General features: G+C 38.6%; 2 protein-coding genes across 2 annotated transcripts in view; one reads left to right on the top strand and one right to left on the bottom strand.

Annotated features, from left to right (window-relative positions):
- The window catches only part of SON (SON DNA and RNA binding protein), a 46438-nt gene extending 43919 nt beyond the window's left edge, over positions 1 to 2519 (top strand). Inside the window, exon 12 of the mRNA XM_063305406.1 lies at positions 537 to 2519. Within this exon, the coding sequence (XP_063161476.1) occupies positions 537 to 695 (159 nt within the window). The 3' untranslated portion in view covers positions 696 to 2519. The remainder of the gene's footprint in view (positions 1 to 536) is intronic.
- Positions 2509 to 24658, bottom strand: DONSON (DNA replication fork stabilization factor DONSON). The gene is made up of 10 exons (XM_063305408.1): positions 24300 to 24658; positions 21333 to 21413; positions 20178 to 20381; positions 16047 to 16225; positions 9945 to 10123; positions 9149 to 9266; positions 8901 to 9035; positions 5676 to 5874; positions 3275 to 3487; positions 2509 to 2798 (listed from the first exon to the last, which is right to left on the bottom strand). The coding sequence occupies exons 1-10, from the start codon at positions 24603 to 24605 to the stop codon at positions 2661 to 2663; spliced, it is 1752 nt and encodes a 583-aa protein (XP_063161478.1). The 5' UTR covers positions 24606 to 24658; the 3' UTR covers positions 2509 to 2660.
- Positions 24659 to 25542: the final 884 nt, after the last annotated feature.

Raw genomic sequence — 25542 nt, 5'->3', positions numbered from 1 at the left:
TCACTGGATGTAGAAAGTAAGAATGTATTGATGGTATAGAGAAATTGCTCTGAAGTTGCCTCGGCAGGCAAGAAATCATATTCTATCCTGGGCAGCTTATCCTCCCTTTAATAGTTCAAACTACAATGCAATGAAAGAAGTTCATATAGAAACATCAGATGGGTTTAATTATGCCATCTAAACCCAAAGGTTTGATCCATAGGTTCCTGATTGAAGAAAACCTCCCTTGGATTCTCTCAAAGAGAATTCTTGGATTCAACTCAATGAAAACATGCTTGTCGCTTCAGAACCATAGTTTTCCTCACTTTTTATTGGCTTTCCTTTAATTTTTATTTAATTTGTGTGGCAAATTATTGAGCCTCACTTGAAAATAAACTGGCACTCTCTTTTCTCCCAAGAAATGCCATACATTTGTAGATGACATCTGAATATTGCAAGAAATAGGGTGGTGCTCCTTCCTTTTTTCGTAATGGGTAGAAATGTAGAAAATTCAGCTTTGAAAGTACTATGTTCCTCCTTTTTTTGTTCCCTCATAGGTGATGGTCAATGGAGTTGAACATAAACCTAGCTTTGTCAGCCCTAACAAGAAGCATGCTAAAGCCACAGCAGCCACTGTAGCTCTCCAAGCACTGGGACTAGTACCAAAGGAGCTCTTGGCGAACGCCACCAGCTTCAGGAGTGCCTCACACAACTGAACTATTGTTTTTAACATTTCAAACATTTCTATTCTGTATAACAGGTATTTCCTTTCTCTGCTTTTGTAAATACATTAGCATCTCATTGTAAAAACTGTACAGACACCTTCAGGCTTTTCTTTTGTACCTGCAAATGTATTTAATTCATTTAGTTATGGTATGTATATTATTGATTTCAGTCATGCCACCATTTCTTAAATTACTAAACATCTAATGTGAGTCTGGAAGTATCTGTAATTTGTTTTAATATTTTATCTTTACCTTCAATATAAATATGAAAGTTTACTGTTTTGTAGTATGATGCAGTTCCCATAGTTTTGGTGAAGTTCAGTTATGCTTACTTAAAACTATGTAGCCTGTTAAGTCTACAACTACTAGATAAGTATTGGACCCTACAATTCAATAATTTTTGAAGCAAAGCAGAATTCAATAATTTTGCTAGATAATGTTATCCATTATTTCTCTGTCATATGAACACAATTGTCTAAGGAAAAAAATGTATACATATGCAAAGGGAACCTACCTAAGTCAGAACTCATGAGAATTGCAATATGAAATACGTCTGCATGTTTTTGTAAAAGAAACATGAAATTGTAATTTAGCTTCGTACACAATGCCTGATGTTGATTATACACATTTGTAGTAAACAAATGTTCAGCGATAATTGGATGGGGATGTATAATGATGCTATTGTTGTTGTATTCCGCTTGGTCAAATAAAGCAGTATAACTTCATTCTTATTTACCAGCCAATTAACAGAATGTTACAACGTACATTTTGATCACTGGCACAAGAGGCATTAGTAGTTTTATGTTATAATCTGAAATTTAAAAACTTTAGGCTTTATAATTTAATAGGATTTTTTTAAACTTAAAAGAATCATGTTACTGATATATTCAGATTGGAAATACTTCCAATGACAGATATGGCTGAGATCAAATTGGAATTATTTTCTAGTTGGCCTTTGATTGAAGTTTGATGACATCATATAGCAGAGGATGAAATCATTAATATATTTATCGTTATACATCTATCAGACTGGCTATATTTGAAGACTAGTTTCCCACTATTTAATCTTAAAATGAATAAAAAGACTAGTTGTATTGGGTGTAGATGCTACTTCTCCCCAAGTAATTCTGAATTACTATGCAACAATTAGCTACTAACAGAATTGTTGTGTAGCTTCCTGCTGGTCATTTGAGAACCCAAGGGGTCATGGGTAGTATCTGACCGTACACATGCATAAAATAAAGAAGGAGCCGGTTCTGTTGAAATCTGAATTGCAGATATTAGGAATATCTTAATCTCAGTCTATATCCAAAACGTGCCTTGCTTATTTGGACATTCGTTCTAATGTGCAGAGCAAATTGTGTTGTGTTCACAGCTTATCCCAGATATGCAAGAATATTTTAGCAACTAAAAATGTTTTTTAAAAAGCCTTTCCACTCCAAGGATTTTGGGCAGTCCTGCCTAAAATATGAAATTATCATTTTTACCATCTTTAAAATAACTTGTGGTATACTTGTTACATTTCTGAACTAACTGTTGCAAGCTGTTGTGCCTTTCAGACCCATTCCTATAGTGGCCACCTACTGAAGGGTAATCTGGTTCAAAAATACCATTAGTATAATGCAATAGGGATGCTTTGAAGGCCTCAGCATTTGTGTTAAGAAGTATGACATATATAATAAAGGAAAAAGCCATGGACAGTAGAAGGGAGTATTGCAAAAAATTTTCCTCACCCAATGATCTTCCTTAGATCCAAAGCAATTATAAATGCCAAACTACAAAATTCTTAAAATAAAGTTTAATTTAAAATGTGTACTTTAGTTGTTACAAGTTTAACAAAAAATAACAGCAATTATGTAAGGATTATACACACAAAAATTTTACCAATGGGTAAAATTATTGATCATTGAACACAAGGAAGTGTTCCTAGTAAGCCATTTTAAATTACTTAGTTACTTAGATTTTCCATGTGTAGAGATAGTCATTCATTTCTAGGAGCCTTATTGAAGATTTTCCCAGTGTTGAATTACGAGTAAGTTGATCTAAAGTGTTAGGATGCAATCCACAATTGCAAAGGTCTTTGATAAGAGATTCCTGTGAAAAATGGGATAAACAAAAAATACATAATTAAGATATAGCCTACTCAAAGGTCAGAAATATTGCCAGAAGAGATTATAGTACAATCAAAAGTAAGACAATCCCCAATCTCTGGCTTTATATTGAAAACACACACACAAGTCGGGGGGGTGGGGGAATACAAATCTTAACCATATTCTTACATAACGATCTATGAACAGGTTACATAAGCCTGCTTCATTCAGATGAAAGATGTTATTTTTACTACAACCAGCCAGAATAGAACTAATGGCCTCATTTTAATTTCTTCTTCCTGCTCTGTTTTTGGTGTACTGACAACACACAGTTTATTTCTCTACCTATAGCGGATAAATCTAACTTACAGCTCTCCTAACCACATGAAGGAAATTTATTAGCATACTAACAGTATTTATTAGCATCTCTCATTCATTAATGTTTTTTTCCTACCGAGATAAACACAAGTATTTGCTTACCTTCTTTATATGCTGCTTGTCACTAATGCCTGTGTTGAGCACAGCTGTTGGTTCATGTGTATAACAGAGAGCAGAGAAAGTTCCATTTTGAGCAGATTTGAGTAGCATGGACAAAGAATGGAGACAATGGGGCATGATAGGGCCCACAATCTCTAAACTAAATAGATCTTTGTAATGTGAATGGACTTGTGTTCTCACATTTACACTTCGGGCCTAGGAAAAATACCAAGCATTAAGTCATAGAAGTTATTAAACCTAGGATTTTAAAAATACATATAAACACAATTCCCGAAAGCCTTAAGTGTGACCCTTAGAGACTTCTGAAAATTCTTACCAAACTATAATTTCGGCAATAGAAGTAATTGAAAAAAAAAATCTTAATTCCAATTTACAATTGCTCCTGTTGCCAAAGGAGTGTTACTTTCCATGGACAATGCATATTTGAGACTGATTGGTAAAAAGCTCTGTACTCAAAAGTGTGTGACTAAGCCAGACAAGGTTACTATCTGTGCCAGAAATAGATAGGGTTACAGCTGCAAGCCATTCTGTGCTCACAACAAGGTTATTTATCTGAGCATACCAATCAGACTTACTTGGATGAGTAATAGTAGGAAACTAAATCTATATTTCAGTTCTGCATCTTCCAAATTGTGCTGGAAGACACAAAGTTCCTTTTAAATTCCAAAAAACCCTTCAATTTTATATAAACAAATGCACTTGAATAAACATGGGTAATTACAACTAAAATTCAATTGGATTTTGAAAAATAATTAAATGATTGCTAAGTGAGCAGAGGGCAAGTTGCCATTTCTAAAATACAGGTAGTCCTTGCTTAACAACAATTGGGACTGGCAACTCAGCTGCTAAGAGACCAGGTCATAAAGCGGAAAATCACATGACTGCTGACTTACAAGGGCAGTTCTGGCATTCCGGTTGCTATAGTTAAGCGAGGATGCCAGTGGCTCAACTGGCTGCCCGAGTTCCTGAGGAGAAACGGTGCCCCTCTTTCCAGAGCAAGCCTCTCTGTGCCGTGCTCCCAAGGAAGCCCACAGGGCCTAAGGAATGCAGACTGCGTTTTGGAAGTGGCAAGTGAACCAGGGCGGCAGGCAGGTGCACTTGCCTTCCACTCTTCTGCCAGTCAGACTGCAGATGGGCCACTCCCCCATGCATTCTGCAGCCCCGGAGAGGGGGAGGCTTGGGGCATGAATCTCACTCAGGCCAGGCCCAAGTGCAAGTGAGGAGGCTCCTGCCAGCTCTCCATGAGCCCATTTGCATAGATCGCTGGTCGGCGCCCAAGCAGTACTTTCCGGACTGGCACAACCTCTGAAAGCCTTGTGCACCTGTCGAAAACACTCCAAGGCACTTTCCCACAGCAACAAGCTCAGATGTAGGCAGGGCCCCAGGAGCTGGCAGCATGTAAGGGAGCATGGGTGGCTGGGCAGGGTGCCGGCACTCTCCCACAGGCCTGGCCTCTCTCCCCAGTGTCTTCTCTTCTTCCTCCTGCCACTGCTGCTTCACTTAGACTGCCAGCAGGTTGGCAATGAAAAACAAGGACACCTGAGCAGAAGCAGCCTGGACACTTTCAGAGGCTTGCAACTTCCTGCCGGCTTTCCCACTGACTTTGTCTGTGGGAAGCCAACAGGGAAGGTAGCAAATGACAACCAAGTGACCATGGGACACTGCCACGGTTGTAAATAAAGGCCAGTCGCCAAGTGCCCAAATTGCAATCATGTGACTGTAAGGGTGCTATGACAGCTGCAACTTTGAGGACTGCTCATAAGTCCCACTTGTTCAGCACTGTCGTAACTTTGAACAGTCGCTGAGTGAGGACTACCTGTATAAGTGAATTTCTTATCCTGAATTAAGAATTGGAGGGGAGATAGCCTTGTAGCTGAATATAGCAAAATATACAATATATTAGCAATCAGGAACAATAATATTCTATTATATTGCTCCTGATTGCTAATGTACACTAAGAGTTATATTTAATTACTTGGATCCTGCATTTTCCTTATGCAAGGGCTTTCAGAGAGGGCATTTTAGACAACAGATTGGAGAAAACCAGTATTTGGCTGTTCTCCTCTTTAGTCCTGTCTTCTTCCTCTCACATAATTCTGAAAGGTCTCCCAATTAATCTAAACAGATTTTCAGATACTGAATGGGATAGCAGAGGGAGGTGTGTAGATTGGTGAGAATCACCTCCTTTACCACTTACCTTTGCCAGGGTAAGTGTTCTTTGAATCAGAAACTCTGGTGAGTGATAGGAGTCTATATCACTCACCCAAACCAATTATCTTTCTTCTCTGAAGGCAGAGAGAGTACTTTATACTATAACATAATATTTAGTATATATTGTAGTATACAGCATAGAATAATACTGTATGTCATTACTCTTTTTTACCTTGAGTGTTTGCATTGTTGCACCTCTAAAAGCAACTGGGGACAGCAATGTTGGAGGGATGCCAGCCTGAGGACCTGCAGAAGCCACCAAACTTTTACAATTTATCAAGAAGTTAAGCAAAGTGAATGTATTTGTCCCTTTTACTAACACCACAGATTCAGGCCTGTGATCCATTTTTATCTCATTTTTTTCTTTGCAGCTATATAGATAAATAGTTAAGGAAGATGCACAGATACACAATAATTGTAGATTAATACAAAATTACCTATGGGGGAAGACTTGCATTGTGATAATAAGCCAATAATGTTCTTTAAATATATGTTCTTTTATTATCCTTGCAAGCCTTCTGTGGTGGTAGGAGGCTTGCAAGGATAATAAAACCAAAGCTTGCTATTATATAGGAGAATTCCAAAGACTTCTAAAGATTTCCATAGAAATAGTTACAGTATTTAAATATACTTTTTAACATATGTTTATCCTTGCAAGCCTCCCTCCACCACAGTAACAAAAATGTGCTTCCCTGCCAAATTAAGGGTTTTTCTCCTCAGTGAGCCCAGGAGAGCATTCCTCCACGCAATCGTATTATTTAATAAACACTTAGCTTTTCCCACTGCTTTGCAAAACAAGAATGGGAGAGTGATTAAAAAGAAAGGAAATGCAATTAAACAACAAAATGAAACAGGTGGAAAATCTAAAATGAATCAAGTAACAGTGAGTCTTTTTTCTTTTTTGAGGAACCTTCAGTATTACTTCTGTTTCACATTCTAATAAGTTTGATTAAATTATCATGGTACATATTGCAAATACATAGCAATTAGATTTGCTGAGAAACCAGCAAATTCAGATAAAAAAATTACCCATTAATTCAAGATAAAGAATTTCATAAAATCATTTTTGTTTTGCTGATTCATCAGTATGCTCATTTAGGAGTAAGTTCTGCTAAGCCCAAGAGAACAAATAACAGTGTGCCTTTTTTTTTTAATTGTTCATAAACCTGTCTCAATCACAGCTTTTTTTCTGAAGGATTTCTCACAATAAAAGAAAATATATGTAGCTCAGGGCTGAACTGTAGAGGGTTGGTGTTCTCTGAGCTTGGTTGTTTGCTTGCAGATATTTCGTTATCCGTTAACATCGTCAGTGCTAGTGAGTGTGGGGTTTGCTCCCTGTTTATATACAGTAGCTTGCCCTGCCAGTGTTGGTGGGGGTGTGGTTTTCTCCTTGGTAGTTCCTTGATTAGGGTATTGTTTTCTGCTTGATTGCTTGTCTGGTGTTGATCCCTGCTTATCTGGGTGCAGGCTGCTGGAGAGGACGTGTTCTGGTCTTTTTGTTTCCTTCTTAGCTTTTTTATTGTCTCTTTTGAATGGTGTGTAAATGTGGTTTATCTCTATGTGTCTGTTGATGGCTGCTTTGTCTGAATGATATTATGGTTTCATTCAATGTCACAGCACTCTTTATATCCAAAGATCCAGAACTAGTGAAAGAATCCATGGCAGTAGTACTATACAACACACCCAACCTAGCCAAATACACCAAGATCGAAATACCCAGAATCATGGATCTTATCAATCTCTGCCTCACTGCCTACTTTCAGATTGATGGACAAATATACCAACAAATCAGAGGAACACCCATGGGATCACCACTCTCAGGACTCATAGCAGAGACCATAACGCAGCGTCTAGAAACTATAGCACTCCCACACATATAACCAAAAGTATGGATCCAGTATGTAGACAACACCTTCATCATAATAAAAAAGGAACAACTAGAGAAGATACATGAAACTATCAACATCATCTTCAAAGGAATAAAAGTCACAAAGAAGAAAACAACTACACACTACCTTTCCTGGATATCCTCATCAGCAGAGGAAACAACTGCAAATTACAAATGCAAGTCTATTGAAAAACAACCCACACTAACCAAGTGCTCCATTACCAAAGTAACAACCCAACCTCTCACAAGAGAAGCTGTGTAAGAACATTATTCAGACAAGTACAAATGCACTGCAGCAACCCAGAACACCAGAAAAAGGAAACAGACCACCTAAACAGCATCTTCCAACAAAATGGATAATCACGCAGCTTTATCAAGAAGTGCCTGACCACTCAACCCACTACAGCACAACCAACAGAAGCGATGAAAAAGATAATCGATACCATACATCAGAAACATCTCAGAAACAACCAAGAAGCTACTGCATATAAACAGGGAGCAAACCCCACACTCACTAGCACTGACAGTGTTACCTAGTCGGGTAATGAAACATCTGCAAGCAAACAACCAAGCTCAGAGAGCACCAAGGATTCCACAGACTACTTACAGTTTACTTCTAAAACAAGAAACACCTTTATGAGTAGAATGTTCCTAATACTCAATGATTCTATTATTATTAGATTTTTATCCCTTTTATTTCTCTCTCTCGGCAGGGAACATATCTAATACTCCTTCCACCTCCTCTTTTCCCTAGAACAACAACCCTGTGAGGTGTGTTGGGCTGTGAGAGAGTGACTGGCCCAAGGTCACACAGCTGGCTTTCATGTGTAAGGTGGGACTAGAACTCTCTGTCTCCTGATTTCTAGCCCAGCACCTTCACCGCTATGTTATTTTTCCCTGATTATATTCAGCAGATTTCCAGTATATCTTTTTAGATTTGATTAGCGACTTATGTGCTGAAATAGTTTCAGCTGAAGAAAGAGTGCTGTTTGCCATGTATAACCGGCCCTGTTTTATTCATTTAAATTGAAAACAAAAAGAAATATTTAGTCAAGGATAAGAGCCCTTATTAAAGTACACAAAGTTCAGAACTTTCCAGAAAAAAGTAATTTGCTATTGAAAAAATAACAAAATTAGATTGTGAATTCCCAGAAATAGAGAAAAACAGATAGAAGAAATGTGACAACTATGACACAGAACTTCAGGTTCTAGTGGAAAGGGTAGGGGGAGGACATTTCCTAAAAAACAAGAAAACACACACACACACACAAACTGAAGCATCCCATTTGAAGCAAGTGAAAAAGCTTGAAAATGATCACTGCCATTTTGACTACCTGAGCAGCAGCCACTACAGTACTCTATATACAGATCCTAAAATCACCAGACTGCTGTCTAAGCCTGCTCAATATTAACTTGAATGCCATTTTTCCCACTTGCATATAATGCAGATTTTGGGAAAACAATTATCAGCCACTGATTAAAGGAAATGTTTTAGCTCTTAAAGGATACAATTTGGTAGAAATGGTGTCTGGTTTTTTAATTTTGCCTGCAACTCCCATTTCCACCAGCCATAAAAATCCTCCTTCTTCATCATCATCATCATCATCATCATCATCGCCATCACCACCACTCATTCCTGGTTCTCTGAGTAGCAAAACATTATGATAAAAGAACTTGTAAATGACCAATTTTTGAACAAGAGCTGGTATTTCTAAGACAAATGTGCATCAAGCCACTGTAAGCACTAGATTACATACTCTTCAGTTTCATTGCCCGTTATTTCAGTATCTTTTTCAAGTTCTGTTTCTAAAGCAGAAGCTGCAGCACTGAATTTCTTTTGTCCAATTTCTTGGAATGGTAACTCAAATTCAATACCTGTGAAAGGAAAAAATGATTATTTATGTCTTGGTTATGTACAAGAGGAATTTTTACACTGTTCATACCCATGTGGCAGAGGAATAATTGAAACAATGGAACACATCATTTTGTATTGTCCTCTCTATGCAGATGCTTGCCAGGAATTATTATCTCCATTCCTCACTGAACATCCAGGTTGTTCGGATTTGTTTTATCTTAAGTTGTGACTATCTGATTTTAATTGAAGCAAATATTTGTAGCTCAGGGTTGAACTGTGGAGTCCTTGGTGCTTTCTGAGCCTTGTTGTTTTCTTGCAGACGTTTCATTGCCAGACTAGGCAACATCTTCAGTGCAAAGAGGGAGTGGGCCTTGCTCTCAGTACTGAGAGCAAGGCCCACTCCCTCTTTGCACTGAAGATGTTGCCTAGTCTGGCAATGAAACGTCTGCAAGAAAACAACAAGGCTCAGAGAGCACCAAGGACTCCACAATCTGATTTTATTTCATTGACCATAGCTCAGTGTTGTTCTAGAGTTTATATAGTATGCCATAGTATCTCTTCTAATTTTTCTTAAATTTTTCAAAATTTTAAGTGTTTTTCCTTTTATTCTAATTAGATGTGAATCTTCTGTTTTACCTGCTGGTCTATGACCGAATAAAAATTGATTTGATTTGACATTGTTCATAACTTTTCTTTACCTTCACTTTTCATGGCTTCCCTTAATCCTTTGGTTGTGGGAGAAATTAATGCAGTGATCATATCACTTCCAGCAAGTCCTGCTGCACGGAACAATACAGTGAACTGATAAGCACAAACATAGAAATAGGGACACAGCTTGGCTCTCAACAGATTATAAAGAGAGGTAAAACTGAGAGACCTGCAAATTAAGGAAAAAAATAGAGAATGATCAACTTCCCAATATAGAATCAGCAAACAACTTAACCCAGTTGTTTAAGTTGACACATTGATATATTCCTTAGCAATGGTGCAAATCCATATTTCCAAGGGTGAAATAATACTAGTCACCAATGTGACAGAATTTTTATTATTTCAAGTGAATTCAATTCCAGTGTTACTCTTACATTATTTCATTCTTATAATCAGAGTTTGCATCTAGTTGTCATGCTATTTTGTATATTACTCTGGGTTCTTTTCACTTATATAGAGCATTTTTTAAAATACTTACATATCAGTTCTTTCTTATGTCATTCAAATAAGCTAGAGAAGAAAATGAATTGATGCACTGGCTAATTTTATCTTTTGTTTTCTATACTGCCTTTTTGTTGCTTCCCTCTTCCTTGATCCAACTTCACTGTTGCAAAAATAGGGAAGCACAAATGAAATCCTATGGGTGATAGTCTACAGAACAGTGTGGGTTGTATGTACTCTTTGCATAGGCATCAGTGTGAAGAGATCATCAACTTTTATTTTAATTCGCCATTGTTTACTGAAGCCTTCTCTAATCTGAGTGCCTTTCAGATCTAAAGTTTCAAGCATGGCTGTTATTAAGAAGCCTGAAAAATGAAATCCACACATCTTTGGAGAGTTTCCAAGAACACTAAGTCTACAACTGTGGTGGTTGTTACCATACAGGCAGGCATGTTAGTCTCTTAAAAACAAAAATAAAGAACATTAAGGCATTTTAAAGGTGAACCAATTTATTACTGCATGAACTTTCACAGATCAGAGTCCATTTCAAAAAATACATCAGGGTATAGACCAGAGAACAGACTCTTACATATATTTTGAGGGAGATGGGCGGTGACAAAATCCGATAAAATAAATAAAGAAATACTTACAGCTGCTATGGAGAAAAGGTTTAGAAAAGCGGGAAGAGTGTATTTTAACAAAGTAGAACTGATTATGAAACTGATATACTGTACTTGCATTCAACTCATGAAGGCACCATAACCCCTCTGAGATCATGTATCTCACTGCATGACTAGAAAAATCAAATCATGATAAAGTTCTGAAATGTATTTCATTTAGGTAATTAGTACAGTTTGAAAAGTATAAATTCTCTTCAAGCTATTAGGTTCTTTCAAACACAATGCAGTCTCTTGCATATAGCACATTCAGCCACAAATGCAAAGGAAAAAAAGTAGAATTATTGTCTGGAAGAAATTTCCTGACAGGCAATGGGAGTGGATTATCAATACAAATAAAAGTTAGTTGACATGGACATATTCAACTGGGAAAGTAAAGAATGAATAAAGAATATTTAACATATTAGGAAGTTCCAACAAAGTTTGAGTTGCCAAGAGTTCTCAAATGACGAAGCAAAGTATGTACCATCCATGCTATCTTATCCAAAAAGGTAGTTGTTTTCCTGTACTTTTGTTGGTTGATAAATGAGTTACAGTATACTATACCTCAATACAGCAAGGAGAAAGCAAATAACTGGAAAACCTTTTCAAGAATGTTAAATAAAAACATACTTGACTGTAATCCAGTCTTACCTCCCCAAATCCTGTTAGGTTACCTTGTGTGTGTGGTAGTGGGGGTTCCTGGGAGGAATGAGCAAAGAATGGGAGTACCCATTCCCAGCTGGGCCACCCAAAGCAAAAAAGTTCATCTAAGCTGCTGGGTCAAAGCAAACAGACATTTACTGTATATTGGGCAGCTGCTTTAGTGACAATGGTGAAGTCATGATTTTTTTACTGTACAGGAGAAGCCAATGGTAATCTACTCTTGTATTTCACCAAGAAAACTGCATGGATAGACAAAGTAATGAATTATACTGTGCTGTAGCATGCTACTAAGAGCCAATGCTCCTTTGGAGTATTAATGGTGTTTATAATATGGCTAGGCTAAACTCTCTGGGACATGAAGTTGCTGATGTTACCATGCAGGAAAAGAAAAGCTGAATCTGCAAAGACAGAATTAAAGTAGGAACATGGAATATAAGAATCAAGAACACAGATAATCTCAACACAGTGAAAAAGGAAATGAATCAACTGACCTCTTAGGCACCAGCAAATTGAAATGGACTAGAATTGGACTTTTTCAGTCAGATTATACTATTTACCACTCAGGACATGAAAAACAAAGAAAGAATGGCATTGCTTTCATAGTCAGGGAGGATATAGCAAACACAGTGCTATACACTGCAGTAATGACCAAATAATATCTATTAGACTTCACAGACAAGATGGTTACCCAAGTTTATACTCCAACCACTGACGCAGAAGAAGAGGTGGTTGACAAGTTTTATGGTCAAATCCAATCTGAAATGGACAAAACTTGCAAGGAAGATGTGCTGATCATGGTTGGAGAGTAGAATTCCAAAGTTGGAAATAGTAAGGGGGAAAACGTAGTTAAGGCTGCATGGCCTAGGAAACAGAAATAAAGTATGAAAGCAACTTACCAGTTTCTGCCGACCCAATTATTTATTCAATGCTAGTGCATTATTTATACACCAAAACAATGCCCATATACATGGACATCATGAGACAGAGGACATAAATCAAACTGACTATATTATTGGAGAGCCAGTTTGGTATAGTGATTAAAGTGCTGGCCTAGAAACCAGGAGACTGAGAGTTCTGGTCCTGCCTTAGACATGAAAGCCGGCTGGGTGACTTTGGGCCAGTCACTCAGCCCAACTCACCTCACAGGGTTGTTGTTGTGGAGAAAATAGGAGTATCAGGTATGTTCACTGCCAATAGATAGATAGATAGATAGGTAGATAAATAGATAGATAGATATCAAGGCGGGATAAAAATATCATCATCATCATCATCGATACAAGGAGGTGGAAGAGCTCAGTTATTACAGCAAAGATATGGCCAGGGGAACAGATCATGAACTGCTCATGTGCAAGCTCCAAGTCTAATTAAAATAGAAGAACAAAGCCAATCAGTTTCCACATTATGATCATGAGCATATCTCCTCCAATTATAATGAGAACATCAGAAACTGCTTTCACATCCCAAACCTCATTGATAGGGAACCTGAGGAACTGTGGAATAAAATCAAAAAAGTTCTTAAGGATGAATGTGAAAAAAGCTGCCAAAGACCAAGAGACAGAATAAACTAAATTGGATGTCAGAACAGGTGAAAGAAATTGCCAAGTAGAGAAAAAAAGCCAAAGCCAAGAAAGAGAAAGATCTTGGGAAGGAACTGAACAAAGAATTTCAGAGAAAAGAGAGGAGTAGTATTACGATGACATCTGTAAAGGCACTGAAGATGCTAAGAGGCACAGAACAACAAGGAAAGTTTTCAAAAGATTTTTCAACTCAGAAGGAGGCTCCAAGCTTGAATTGGTATGCTAAAGGATGCCAATGGACAGAAAGTAATTAATTCAAAGATTAAACAAAGATAGGAGTACATGAAATTCTGAACAGTAGAGAAGTCAACATCCAAGAAATCTTAGAAGGTATTTCCTATTTATAAGAACCTGTACTATTAGAAGATAAAATTAGAAGTACACTCTGGTCATTACCAAGTGAAAAGGCTACAAGGAATTGATGGAATATCTACAGAAATATGCCAAGAGAAGAAGAATCAGTAAAGGTTCTAACCTAACTATGCTAGCCAACCTGCAGAACAGTCCAGTGACCCACAGATTAGAAGAGATTTACAGACAAATTTCAAAGAAAAAAGATTTAAAGTATGCAAACTATCACACAATATCCTTAATTTTGTTAGTGAAATAATACCTAGGATCATCCAACACAGATTAGATCTCTATATGTAAAGGGAATGTCAGATGTTCAAATTGGCTTTAGAAAAGGCTGAGGAACAGTTTTCTATTGCTGATGCATACTGGATAATTGAGAAAGCCAAAGAATACAAAAAAAAAAAAGTCAACATGTGCTTCACTGACTGTAGAAAGGCTTCTAACTGTGTTGACCATGTCAAGCTGTGGAATGTCTAGGGAAACCCAGAACATCTCACTGTCCTCATATAAAACGTATGGACAAGACAGAAAACCACAGTCTGGATAGAACTTGGCAAAACAGACTTGGTCCAGATTGTCAAAGGAGTGAGAAAAGGCTATATACTCTCTATTCAGCCTATATGCTGAATGTATATTGAGGGAGGCTGGAATAGAAAAAGACAGGTATGATTTTAAAACTGGAGGAAAAAGCATTAACAACCTGCACTTTCCTGATAACACTACTATGATGGCTGAAAATGCAAATGACCTGCAAGCTCTAGTAAGCAAAGTTAAGGAGCCCAGTAAAAAAATGAGACTGCAATTAAACATAAAGATGATCCAATTAATGACAAAAAGTACAGCAACCAACCTTAGAATTGACAATGGAGACACTGAAGTGTTGGATAGTTTCTGCCTTTTAGGATCAACTATTAATAGTAAAGGAGCCATAAATCAAGAAATACATCACAGTCTAAGACTTGATAGAGTAACAATGTAGGCCTTGGAAGATATTCAAATGCCGTAACGCAGCTGTACCTAAGGAAAATCAAAATCATGCAGGCAATGTTTTTTCTTGTGACACTCTATGGAAGCAAAATTTAGACTCTGATGAAGTATATTGATGCTTTTGAATTTTAGTGTTGGAGAAAAATCCTGAGAATACCACGGACAGCCAAGAAAACAAGCAAATGGATCTCAGAACAAATCAATCCAGAGTTATCACTTGAGGCACAAATGACCAGGCTCAAATTATTATATTTTGGACATATTATGTGAAGATCCAGCTCCCTTGAAAAGTCCATAATGTTGGAGAAGGTGAAACGAAAGAGATGAAGAGAATGACTGGCAGCAAGATGGATGGATTGCCTTACAGGGGAGATGGATATACTGTTGGAAGACCTAAAGGTCCAGGTTGAGACAGATCATCCTGGAGAGTTTCTCTCTGTGTGCTTGCTAGGAGTCAACACTAACCCGAAGGCACATAACCTATTAATCAGTCAATCCAATTTTATTTATTTATTTGGTAAATTTATATAATCACCCATTTTACATACATGATTCTGAGCGGTGTACAAAGTTAAGATTATAAAACAACATAACAAAATAACAACAACAAAACAACAAACATTAAAAACAATTAAAACAATTAAACAACCAAAACATAATCTCTGGGAGAGTACACTCGATTTCCTCAACAATAAAGCCACTTTGTGGGCTCCATACCCATGTTACCAGATCCCCAGGGCAGATGGCAAAGCCCTTCTGGAAGGCCAGCAAGGTCGGGGCCAATCTGACCTCAGGGGGAACAATGTTCCAAAGGGTGGATGCCATGGCAGAAAGGCTCTCCTCCTGGGTCCTGTCAGATGACATTCCTTTGTGGACAGGACCCGCCACATACCCTTCCTGCCGGACCTGCTGGAATGAGTTATGTGATTGGGGAGAGGCAGTCCCTCAAATAACCCAGTCCCATGCCATGTAGGCTTTATAGGTCATTACCTGTACCTTGAATTGAACCCTGAAGCAAACTGGTGACCAATCACAGAACAAAGGTGTAACATCTGCTGATCTAGGTGTGCACATAACTGCCCACACTGCTGCATTTTGCACCAAAGCTTCCAGATGCTCTTCAAGGGCAGCCCCATATAAAGTGTGTTACAGTAATATATTCTACAAGTGCGCATGAGACTCACAGACCTACCTTTCACAAAAAGCCATGTTAGTAATTACCTGCTTTTTTAGAGGTATAGAGGCATAACAATCAGGAAAATAAAATACCTCTTTCTCCCACAGTATTTCTTTGCTCTATGTCCCTGAACACAAGCAGGTTTTGGTTAGGAAAAAGATGCCTATTGAAAAATACTTTCAGAACAATAGAATTCACACTTAGCTTTTTGAATTTCCAAGAACTTCAACTTACCATTCACTCATGAACATTTGTTGGAGTTCTTCATTAAAGTCACAAGGGTGACTTTTTCCAACCATTTTTCTGTCGGCTCCAATTCGAGGAAAAAGTGGCAGCCACGGGAAGAATGGGTGAAGCCAATATACAAGAGTTTGCTGGAAAGCACATCGAAGTTCTCTGGAAAGCTTTGGCTCCTAAATATCAAAGTGTGGAACTTGTATTTACATTTTAAAATACTATTTTAAGTCATTTAAAACCTTCAAAGCCTGTGATAGGTCATAAAAGCAGGCAATCTAGTAGAGAACATGCTAAGCAATAAATGCAGTATGTGAAATGTCTATTCAACACTCTCTGATTTTAATAAAAACTTGGACCGCAACTGGAGTTAAATTGCAATTGGGTTAATGCCCAGTTATCAGAAAAACATCCAATGGGTTTATATTTTGAACATGTGTCAAGAGCAGGAAGATAAGGTTAGCTTTCCAGTCCCTGTTCATGCACCATAGCTTATCTGTAATGCTGCTTTGAGTTAAAACTAACTTGCCATAATACCAGTCTCAATTTGCATAATACACTACCCCTGTCCATGAAACATATTGGATAAAGAAAGCCTTTATGTACTGTCCAAGGTCACTGTGGGTGCACTTGCATTCATACTGTATTTTTGGAGGGAAGGGTAAAGAGGCTGGAAAAGGATTTTTTAAAAAATAGCTCATGTAAGTAAAACACAAAGAATAATAGCATTATATATTTCTACTTTTTCAAGGGGTCAAAAGGCCATTTCTAGAGTTCTGTTTCAAGTCCATTTTTTAAAAATCTGTTCAATTGTGTCCGATTCTCGGAGACTGCCTGGACAAGTCCCTGCAGTTTTCTTGGCAAGGTTTTTCAGAAGTGGTTTTGCCATTGCCTCCTTCCTAGGGCTGAGGGAAAGTGACTGGCCCAAGGTCACCCAGCTGGTTTTGTGCCTGAGGCAGGACTAAAACTCATGGTCTCTGGGTTTCTAGCCTGATTCCTTAAGCACTACACCAAACTGGCTTTCTCATTTCAAGTCCATAGATGCTTATAATGTATAAAATAAGGTTAAAATATTTAATATTTTTGCAACATGCCATAAGCTGCAACCAACTCTATCTTGGTTTGTATTTACATATACAGAATAGGATTTTTTTAAAACAGTAGCTTGTTTGCATTTAAGTGCTAATTATGCCATTAATGGGACACAATAAAATAAATAGGAATCTTTACAATTTTTCTCTTAAAGAAAAAAGGGGCAGAAATTATTTTAAATTCTATAGCTAGTCCACTGCAAAGCAGAATAATAAGACATTTTTATAAAGTTTTTAATGTGGTTTTATTTATTCATTTAAGATGATTCAGAGTGCTCCTTATAAGCAGGTTTTATATCAAAGGCAAAATATCTTACACTGCGCCAAGCATATTGGGAAAAGGTGGGAATAGCTATTTTCTGAAAGAAAATATAAAGGCAGCAATCATTTAGATCTATAGCTATATGGAACTATGTGTGCATTTCAAGGCAGATGGAAAGATGACATTCTTCATATTACCAAAGCTAACGTTAGATAATAATTTATTTAATATATAGGAACTTCTATTTTGTTTATTGTAACCATAATAATCAAAAATCAGGAAAAAAGGAGATATAGCAATATAGATTTCATTAAAAATCTAGCTGAAAAAATAGGACCTTAGCTAGTGTCAAAAAAGCTACATGCTTGATGCCAACTGTAATTTAATAGGGAAAGAATAACCACAAAATTTTGTATTTTGGGCTTGTACATTAGGGAAAAAGAAGCAGAGCAGAACAGAGGATCTGTGCTATTATAGGACTTAATATGCTAACAAAAGAATTTTGAATTTCACTTGGCAGCAAACTATCATCTGGTACAGCTCCTTCCACACAGTATAATATACTCACATTAAGTTGTCATGTTGAACAATCTAGATGCAGCATCCTAATCAGCTGCATCCTCTGAGCTAACCCACATGATACACACGGTAACTGTGAAGTTATCAGTATGTCAATTACTATAAGACAGCTATCCTGTCCAAAAACCATGCAGTGGGGAAAATCCTTGTCACAGAATCCATTTCGGACACCACTAAAAAAATGGCTTCAGAAGCACCCGTGTGGTGCATTTAAGCTTTCAGAGGGTATGCAACTTCACCCAAAAATAGGCAACCTCCCTAGTTCCCAGATAAACATAATCCTATCTTGTCAGGATTCATCCAGCGTGCCACTATGTTCAGATACTCAGGAAACTACATTGTCTTTTATGACTCAGATGACACAGAGAAACAAATCTGGCAATCACCAAGCTACTGATGACACCTCATGTTGTCTCCTAATGAATATGCTAGTAACTACATATAGACATTAAAAAGAACTGAAGATAGAATGGAGCCTTGAAGAACTTTATAACTTAATTGCCATAGAGCTGAGCGTTGGTCATTTTGAGATATACAGTTGCAATCGAAATTATTCAACCCCCATTGCAAATCAGGTTGAATGTCAAAATGTACAGACTTTCAGCTGTTAGCAATAAACAAATCAAACAAAAGCAATTGAAATAGCTCAACACAACGAATGCTTCAAGTGGTGTCTCCAAAGTCAACTGAAAATGCAACTTATCATGACTTCTCCAGTCTCAAATTATTCAACCCCTTCATGGCAAGCATCTTCAGTATTTAGTAGAACATCCTTTCGCTGTTATGACCTGCTGCAAACGAGATGCATAGCCAGACACCAGCTTCTGGCAGCGTTCCTGAGGAATCTTAGCCCATTCCTCATGAGCAATGGCCTCCAGTTCAGTCATATTCTTCGGTTTGCGTGCTGCAACCGCCTTCTTCAAATCCCACCAGAGATTTTCTATGGGGATCAAGTCAGGTGACTGTGATGGCCACTGTAGACTCTTCCAGGACTTCTGCATCCAAGCCTTAGTGGAATTTGAGGTATGCTTGGGATTGTCCTGTTGGAAGGTCCAATGATGCCCAAGCTTCAGCTTCCTTACAGACAGCATGACGCTTTCTCCTAGGATTTCCTGATACTTCAATGAATCCATCTTGCCGTCCACATGCTGCAGGTTTCCAGTGCCAGAGGATGCAAAGCAGCCCCTGAGCATCACCAAGCTACCACCATGCTTAACTGTTGGCAGTGTTCTTTTCAGTGTATGCTTCATTCTTCTTCCTCCAGACATACCGCTGATCCATCGGGCCGAAAAGTTTGTTTCATTGCTCCACAGAACAGAATCCCCAAATGTCTGTGGCTTATTGATATGATTTTGAGCATATTGGAGCAAACTTTTCTTGTGCTTTTGGGTCAGTAGTGGTGTACGTCTTGGAGTTCTGGCATAGAAACCTTCTGTGTTTAGTACGGGCCTTACTGTGCTCACTGAAACCTCAGTGCCTGTTGCCACCAAGTCTTGCTGCAGGTCTTTTGCAGTCACTTGAGGGTTTCTCTCCACCTGCCTTCTCAGAAATCTGGTTGCAGCCATTGACAGGTTCCTTTTTCTGCCCCGTCCAGGTAGCGTAACCACTGTTCCTTTAACTTTGAACTTGTGAACTATGATTCCAATGGTGTCTCTAGGAACATTCAGTGCCTTCGCTTTCTTTTTGTATCTTGTTCCTTGTTTGTGAAGGGTGATGATCTCTTCTCTTACCTTTTTGGACCATTCTTTTGACTTAGCCATACTGTATTTCTAACATGCAGTCAAATGTGACACTCAACAAACCCCTAGCCAGTTCAGGTATTCATGTGTTCCAACTCAAGCACACCTGGTGCAACTAATGAAGCCCCTGATTAGTTCCATCAGGTGTGCTTGAGACAATACCTGTTTTGCATACTGTATGTGGGCTGTTGTGACGGATTCTATTCAGGCGGTTGAATAATTTTGAGACTGGAGAAGTCAGTATAAGTTGCATTTTCAGTTGAATTTGGGGACACCACTTGAAGCATTTGTTGTGTTGAGCTATTTCAATTGCTTTTGATTTGTTCACTGCAAACAGCTGAAAGTCTGTACATTTTGACATTCAACCTGATTTGCAATGAGGGTTGAATAATTTCAATTGCAACTGTATCAACTGCAGTTTTCCCATTCATTAATCCAAAAATTAAACAGCATAACCTACCTGAATACTTTGGGGCAAGTTTATTAATGTTGCTCTACAATGCTGGATATATCCTTGGGATTCTTCCTGAGCTTTTAAATGATCTGCCCATGCAAATGATTGAGAAGAAGTGAATAGAAGACGAGTTTTAATACTCCAGTCTGCAGGAAATTCATAACTTGGTGAGGAAAGAACATCATTGTTGGAAGTGGCCAAATTAGAGTCCTTAAAAAAAATTGAACAAATTATAAGCAAGCAGTGAGATTTAAAAAATGCCATCAATTAGGTATACATTTAGCATTATAGTTTTAGTTCTGGATTTATACCAGACAACAGTAATGTTGATCTATATATCTAGATCTAACTGCAGAAGGAAAAACTTCTGATCTTAAAGTTTCAAAAGGAAGCATACTACAGTGCTGCGCTTGGTGTGGGGAGTGTACTTCTTTAAAGAAAAATGGGCATTAAGTTATCTTTAAAAAGTAAGATACAATTAAAATTACAGAGTAACACAGAAAGTAACTTTTGTGTCAGACTATAAGAAAACTAGTAAGAGCTTGTGGGTAAGTTCATCCCTCCTTTGGTTATTCCCTTTTTCCTGCTATAAACAGTCGCAGGGGGAACAATTTACTTTATAGCGTATCTAGTAATTGTAGCACTATTATGTGCTTTTAACGAAGCCGACAGAATGAAACAATACAATGACGTGTTATGGTATGATGTACAATATATTTTTGCTGGGCCTGCTTGCACTGCCTTCTGCTCATCACCACTTACCTGTTTTTCATCCTTCTAACCGCATACTCAGTCATCCAGTCCTTGCCACCACCAATCATTTAGCACAACTCTTAATGAATTCCCTGCCAGGTTTTCTGCTAATGACTGAAAGGTCATGACACCTGCCCTCCAACATAAACTGGAGGTACACTTCTGTTTATAACTTTGCTTTAGCAGCATAATTTAATTAGCTCCATACAGAGACCATTACTTGGCATGCAGCTAGTTCTGCAAACAAAGCATTCTGGTTTCAAGAAGACTGCTTATATGAAGGGTGACTATATACAGTCTGTATGCAGAGCAGCAATGGGAGATATGCAAATAACAAGAGCAGACCCTGCACTCTCAAATTTTAAGTATCTTCATTTTTAGAAATTCAGAAATTAGAACTATTCTTACATTGATCAGTGTGTCAGCAGTTGCTATTTCAAAAAGCTCTTCTTTCCATATGGACCCATCTTCATGAAGACTTTTAAAGAACTACAAAAAGATATATAGAGTGAATTAAATAATCTATTGCAGTTTGTAGCATAATACCATTGTTTGTATTAAACTTTATGTGTACATCAAGTTTCACATTCCTGCCCTGCAGCAGTAATATAGGAAGATGCTTTGAGACAGATGATTACTTTAGTGACAATGGCAAAGGCATCCATTCGTACTGTGTGGGAGAAGGCAATGGTAAACCACACCTGCTTTTTTTTATCAAGAAAACCACATGGATAGAAAATATAAAATGATTGATGATATACTGCCAGATGGGTCCCTCAGATCAGATAGCACTCAACATGCTACTGAGAAAGAGCTGAGGATCTTTTGGAGTACTAATGGTGTTTAAGATGTGACTAGATTAAAGCCTTTGGGATGCTGCTGATGTTACCATACAGGAAAAAAAATCTGAAGGTGCAAAGACAGAATTACAGTGGGAACATGGAACATAAGAAGCATGAACATGGGAAAGCTCAACAAAGTGAAAGATGAAATGAATTGACTACAAACTGACATCTGCATCAGCAGATCAAGATGGACTGGGATTGGACACTTTCAGTCAGAATATCACACTGTTTATTACTCATTTAAACTGACCTTAAAGACATTGTTAAGGATGAATGTGAGAAGAGACTGCCAAAAATGAAGAAAGAGAAAAAAAACTGGATGTTAGAACAAACAGTGGAAATTGCTAAGAAAAGAAGAGACGCCAAAGCCAAGAAAGACAAAAATCTCAGAAAGGAACTTAATGAAGAGTTTCGGACAGCTGTTAGAAGAGACAAGAAGCAGTATTACAACATCTGTAAAGACGCTGAAGAGGAAAACAGACACAGAAAAACAAGGAAAGTCTTTCAAAAGATCTCTGAACTCAGAAGGATGTTCCAACCTTGAATTCATATGCTAAAGGATGCCAATGGACTGATAGTAACTGATTAAAAGGAGATTAAACTAGATGGAAGGAGTATACTGAAACATTGTACAGTAGAGATGTCAACATCCAACATACCTTAGAAGATATTCCCTACTTACAAGAACCTAGATCAGCACTCTGCTCATTACCGAGTCAGAAGGCTACATGAACTGATGGAATAGCTACTGAAACATGGCAAGCAACAGAAGAAGAATCAGTCAAGGTTCTAACCAAGCTATGCCAGCAAATCTAGAGAATGACAAAGTGACCAACCAATTAGAACAGGTCAATCTACATTCCAATACCAAAAAAGAAAAAAAGGAGACTAAACGGTGTGCAAACTATTGTACAATATCCTTAATTTCACATTCTAGTACTATCATGTTTAGGATCATCCAATATAGAATAGAGCCCTACATGGAAAGGGAGATCCCAGGTCTTCAAGCTGGCTTTAGAAACGAAAGGCAAGGCCAAGGAGCACAAGACATTATTGCTGATGCACACAGGATAACTGAGAAAGCAAAGAATGCCAAAAATAATTCACCATGTGTTTCATTGATTGTAGAAAGGCCTTCAGTTGGGTTGATCATGCAAAGCTGTGGAATGTGTTCAGAAAAATAATCCCAGAACAATCTCATTGTCCTCATGATCAGAAAGCCACAGCATGGACAGAACATGGTAAAACAGACGGCCTCTGGGTTGGCAAAGGAGTGCGACAAGGCTGTAATCTCTCCCATTATTTATTCAAACTATATGCTGAATATATATTAAGGGAAGCTGGATTGGAAGAAGATGAGGGTGGTTTTAAAATTGGAGGAAGAAACATCAATAACTTGTGCTATGCTGATGACACTACAGGTAGTCCTCGCTTAACGTACACTCGTTCAGTGACTGTTCAAAGTTATGACAGTGCTGAACAAGGGGCTACTCCTTATACTTGCAGCCACTGCAGCATCCCTGTGGTCATGTGATCTCAGTTTGGGTGCTTGGTGACCAACTCGCAATTGTGACAGTGCAGCATCCCTTGCTAATGCAATCACCTTTTGTGACCTTCACTGCCAGCTTCCAACAGGCAAAGTCAACATGGAAGCTGGCAGGAGATTGCAAATGAAAATTACGTGACTGCAGGACACTGGGACTAACAGCAGCAGCTGGAACTGCTGGAACTGCTGTAAGTTGGTGCAGTCATGTGAGGTCCCAATTATTGTTTGTGAGGACTACTTGTACTATAATAGCTGAAAATGCAAAGGATCTGCAAGGTCTAGTAATAAAAGTGAAAGAGCAAAGTGAAAAAATGGGACTAACATTAAGTATAAAGAAAGCCAAACTAATGACAACAGGTAGAACAACCAGCCTTAGAATTGACAACGAAGATATTGAAGTGGTGGATAGCTCTTCTGCCTTTTAGGATCAACCATCAACAATAAAGGAGCAAGCAGTCAAGAAATATACACAGACTAGCGCTTGGTACAGCAGCCATGAAGGCTTGGAAAAGATATTCAATGGTATACAAAAGGTTTTGGCTTGATAGCAGCCATCTTCCTTCTTCTCAAAAACAGACAAACAAACAAACCCGAATGGAAAAAAGAGAAACCCCAATAAGCAATTAACAAGAACATCTTCATAAACAAACAGAGCCAATAGAAAAATACTCAGTAGTTTTCAGACTGACAAATGATTATTTTGTTATTTTGGTAGGAATGCCCACATCTTCTTAGCGTTTCAAACATGCCCATCAGGCCCCAAAGACTGAGGACTCCTGTTATAGCGTCATCACCTTAAATTTAAGCATTATCATCTTTCGTAAAATTTAAAACTCATTGCAACACACAAACACATTTAATCACTTACAACGTTCTACTGTTTTCCACTGCCTTTTCCACCAACACACTTGATTCATATGCAATTCGGTCTAATGCACATCGACGACATGGCGTCTGCAACAGCTACGCCAGAGACCAATTTACCTGCTTCCCGGACCTGCTTGACACGTCATTCCTCGCCACTAACCTCTCCACTCCGGCAAATTTCTGACTTGGAGACTGAACCAGATTGGGTTCCGGCAGAAGACGAGGCGTGTTCTCCACTTTCATGAAGGGGTTGCGCCGACGGCTCCCCGGACAGAGCCGAGGGTTTCGCGAGTCCCTGAGGGCTGCCGCGGACGGAAACGCGACGGCGACGGCATCACTTCTCCGAGACCTCCTCCTCTTCAAGCGCAGTGTCTCCGGCGGCTTCTTAAAGCCAGGAGAGTAATCGGGGACGACGGAACACATGCCGCTTGACCGGCGTAGGAAGCTGGAAAGAGCCTAGCGAACCCAGGAGAATTCCGCGCCTAACACGGAAGCCCCGCCTAGCAGCTGGGCATGCCCCTTTTTTGCCCGCGGAAAGGACAACCAATCCGAACTGAGCTTTCACCAGAATCACCACCCTTTCCCCCAAGCACGCCGAGCCCTTCCTTTCTCGCTGTCAAAGCCCAGCTAGTCAAGAGAGCTCTGTCCGTAACGCACAATGAAGAATAGTTGGAGACTTACGGGCTCCTTTTACTTTTTAAAATGTGATTTTTATCATGAGATCCATTAATAAATGCGCAGGACAAAAGACGAAGACTTAGAATTCCGAATCTACATCCAGTTCCGTAGTCCATTTGTTGCTATTATTATTAGAATGGTGAGAATTAGATATTCCTTGTCGACCTAGCGGAAATACAGTTTACAGCTTTATTACCCGTGATTCCTTAGTGCAGTGTTTCTCAACCTCGGCAATTTTAAGATGTGTGGACTTCAACTCCCAGAATTCCCTAGCCAATAAGCTTACTGGCTGGGGAATTCTGGGAGTTGAAGTCCACACATTTTAAAGTTGCTGAGGTTGATGAACACTGCCTTAGTGGGTGTGATGGGAATTTCAAGCAGGTATGGAGAATAGAGCCGAAAGAAGGCTGTACTGTAACAGTGACGCATATCTACCATCCATGCACCCCTGTAATATACAGTAACGGAAAGCCTAATAGGCGGCAGAAGCTGGCAGGTCAAAGCTGCTTCAATCCTGTTCCAGAACAAAACTTTTGTGGAGACCTATTGTTGAGTTACCAGAGGTTGACCTTAATCATAACGAGACGCGGTAACTCGCAGGCATCTCCAAAATGAAAGCCAGCCAATTAGCAAATTTCAAACAACTCAAGTACAGAGGAAGAAAAATGGGGAAAAAATTGAT

Source organism: Candoia aspera, chromosome 5, assembly GCF_035149785.1.
Source record: "Candoia aspera isolate rCanAsp1 chromosome 5, rCanAsp1.hap2, whole genome shotgun sequence".
In the NCBI taxonomy this organism is placed as follows: Eukaryota; Metazoa; Chordata; class Lepidosauria; order Squamata; family Boidae; genus Candoia; species Candoia aspera.
This window is presented reverse-complemented; position numbering and strand designations above follow the sequence as displayed.